This window comes from Hipposideros armiger, unplaced genomic scaffold, assembly GCF_001890085.2.
Source record: "Hipposideros armiger isolate ML-2016 unplaced genomic scaffold, ASM189008v1 scaffold_303, whole genome shotgun sequence".
In the NCBI taxonomy this organism is placed as follows: domain Eukaryota; kingdom Metazoa; phylum Chordata; class Mammalia; order Chiroptera; family Hipposideridae; genus Hipposideros; species Hipposideros armiger.
The window spans coordinates 1,623,329-1,625,642 of record NW_017731653.1 but is presented as its reverse complement, the minus strand read 5'-3'; the positions used below and the strand labels follow the sequence as shown (position 1 = coordinate 1,625,642).

The window sequence follows — 2,314 nt, the reverse complement described above, 5'->3', positions numbered from 1 at the left end:
AATAACACGCTCAGCGCCATTTCAGAGCAGGAGTGGGAGGTGCAGGAAGGGAGCAGGGTCTGGAGGAGAGCCCCCACGCAGGTGCGCGTCTCCGGGTTACTAATGGCTGAGGCGGGAGCAGGCAGCTGGCTTTGGGGGTGGTGGAGGTAGAACTCAGTTCCCTGGGACTCCCACTGAGAAAATACCATCACTACCCCACCCCTGGCGCCAATTTCCAGGCAAGGGGACTGAGAGATGCCAAGGAGGCAAACAGTCCCGTAAATTGGGGATGGGGGGGCAGTCGGGGAGAACGCTGGGGAGTCTCTGAGGTAAGAGGGAAGAAATATTGGAAGATGGGGAGTGAGGGGGATGCCAGAGGAATAGGAGCAGCTGCCAAAAAGCGGAAGAGGTACACAAACATCACACAAAGGCAGTTTGGAAAAAGAAATCTGTTTTATTCCTCTTTGCACAGCGCAATATATGAAGGGGGCTATCTCCTGATTCCATACATTTCTTACACAAAAATGCCCCCTCAAATATGCTCAGTTATGCGCCCCACTTCAGTGTTGGAGAATCTGCAGTTAATGGGTTGGGCAGAAAGCTGTCTCAGGAAGGTTTTTTGAAACATTTTTGTGGGAAGTTTGGGGTCAAGAGGAAAGATTAGATCCAAGAGTGGGTGCTCCATCCTCCATCTTCCTGGGGAAATCCAAATCCTGAAGGTTTTCTGAAGAAAGGCCACTCTCTCAGCGACCTAGGGAGGGGAAGAGCCCAGACCTATTGCCTGGGTGTAAGGCTGAGGCAGAGAGAGGATGGGGTTAAGCAGCAGAGGTTGCAGACCCAACGCAGAGGAGTGAAAAGCATGTGGGGAGCAAAGGGGACTAAGAGCCCAGAGGCCCAAGTCATAAATTCCACCCCCTCCCTAGTTCTGAGCAGAAACTCTTCTTCCCAAGACTAGAATGGAGTTTTAGTTCAGGGACTGGCTTTCCTCCAGGCCAAGCCAGACAAAGGGATAATGAAGGTGCCGAGTTAAGGTAGCAGACCAAGAGATGGACATTCCCACCGTAACACTCACAGACCACAGCAGTTTTGAAGCTAGAAGCCAGAATCAGAGTAAAGAATGCAGCTGTGACTCAAATACAGAATTTTATAAGTCCATATCCAATAAAATTTAAATCACTGCTTCTTCCACTCTGTCCCCTGCCTGTGAGCTGTTCCAATCTTTTTTCCAAGGCTGGAGGACGAGGCATTAAGAAGGAATGCAAGAAAATGCTGAGGCCAGTAAGTGGGGCTGAGGCTGCGACTGGACATACCTCTCCCCACCCCCCTTCTTCTACAGAATTCTCTCTTTCCCTCCCCTTGTTGGACATATGGGTTGTTGGGATAAAGGCCGGGTCAAGGTAAAGGGAGAAAACACTCAGCACATTCTTTCTCCTGCTTTGATCTGAAGTGTAGCTACAGCAAAGGGCATAGAGGTTGAGAAGAAAATAAGGGGGGCAGGAAAGCATAAAGAAGAGGGGCTCCCCTGCCCTGCGTCCAAATCTGCCAGGAGCTTCATCCCAGAGCTGCCAAAAGGAGAGAAGGAATGGGAAACCCCTAAGGGCTTGGAAGGGGGGCCAACCACAGATAGGATGGAGAGATTTAAGAATCCCTTGTGATCCCCAAGATGACCCTGAGAGCATCAGTTGGGGGACTGGATGAGAAGTCACAGCAGACATGTGGATTTTTTGAGGGGGTGAGGAGCCAGGAACAGTGGGGTCTTCACCGAAGGAGTGACCACTTGATCTGTTCTTTGGCTGACTGCAGCACCTGCAGGGACAAGGGTGGCATTGAGGGGCTTGCTGGGGAGGGGGGAAGGGGGCAGAGATGGGATTGGGGCTCTCCTTCCCCTCATTTGCCTTCCCTGCCCTTAGAAAAATGACAAATAGAAAATCCCCAAGGGTAGAGGAATGGTAAGAAGCTCTCTAAGGCTCTAGAGCATTGTCAGTTTGGGAAATTGCAAAAAAGTTCAAATCCATTGGGAGGATGAAGAGAGAAGAGGTATACCTGAGAGGAAAGAAAAAGACTGGGGGTTACTGGACACATGTTAAAGGGAGGGGTGTGTTACCAAATCCAGGTGGACTTCTTAATGAGAATTCCAAATGGGCAGAAAACAGAATCTCCCCCTTCCCAATCAAATAGATCTATTTGCAAAATAGCAGGAAACCTGCATATGCTAGAATATGCGTTTCCAGTTTAGCCGTCATTTGAATAATAAGACAGAGAGGGAGGGAGGGAAGAGAGAGAAAGACAGATACACTCTGTGTGTGTGTGTGTGTGTGTGTGTGTGTGTGTGTGT

At 49.9% G+C, this 2,314-nt stretch overlaps 1 protein-coding gene across 2 annotated transcripts in view; it reads right to left on the bottom strand.

Moving 5' to 3' along the window:
- Positions 1-411: 411 nt before the first annotated feature.
- The window catches only part of COPZ1 (coat protein complex I subunit zeta 1), a 20,140-nt gene continuing 18,237 nt past the window's right edge, over positions 412-2,314 (bottom strand). For both annotated transcript variants that reach the window (XM_019659800.1, XM_019659801.1), the window contains exon 9: positions 412-1,785. In XM_019659800.1, the coding sequence (XP_019515345.1) occupies positions 1,738-1,785 (48 nt within the window). In that variant the 3' untranslated portion in view covers positions 412-1,737. The remainder of the gene's footprint in view (positions 1,786-2,314) is intronic.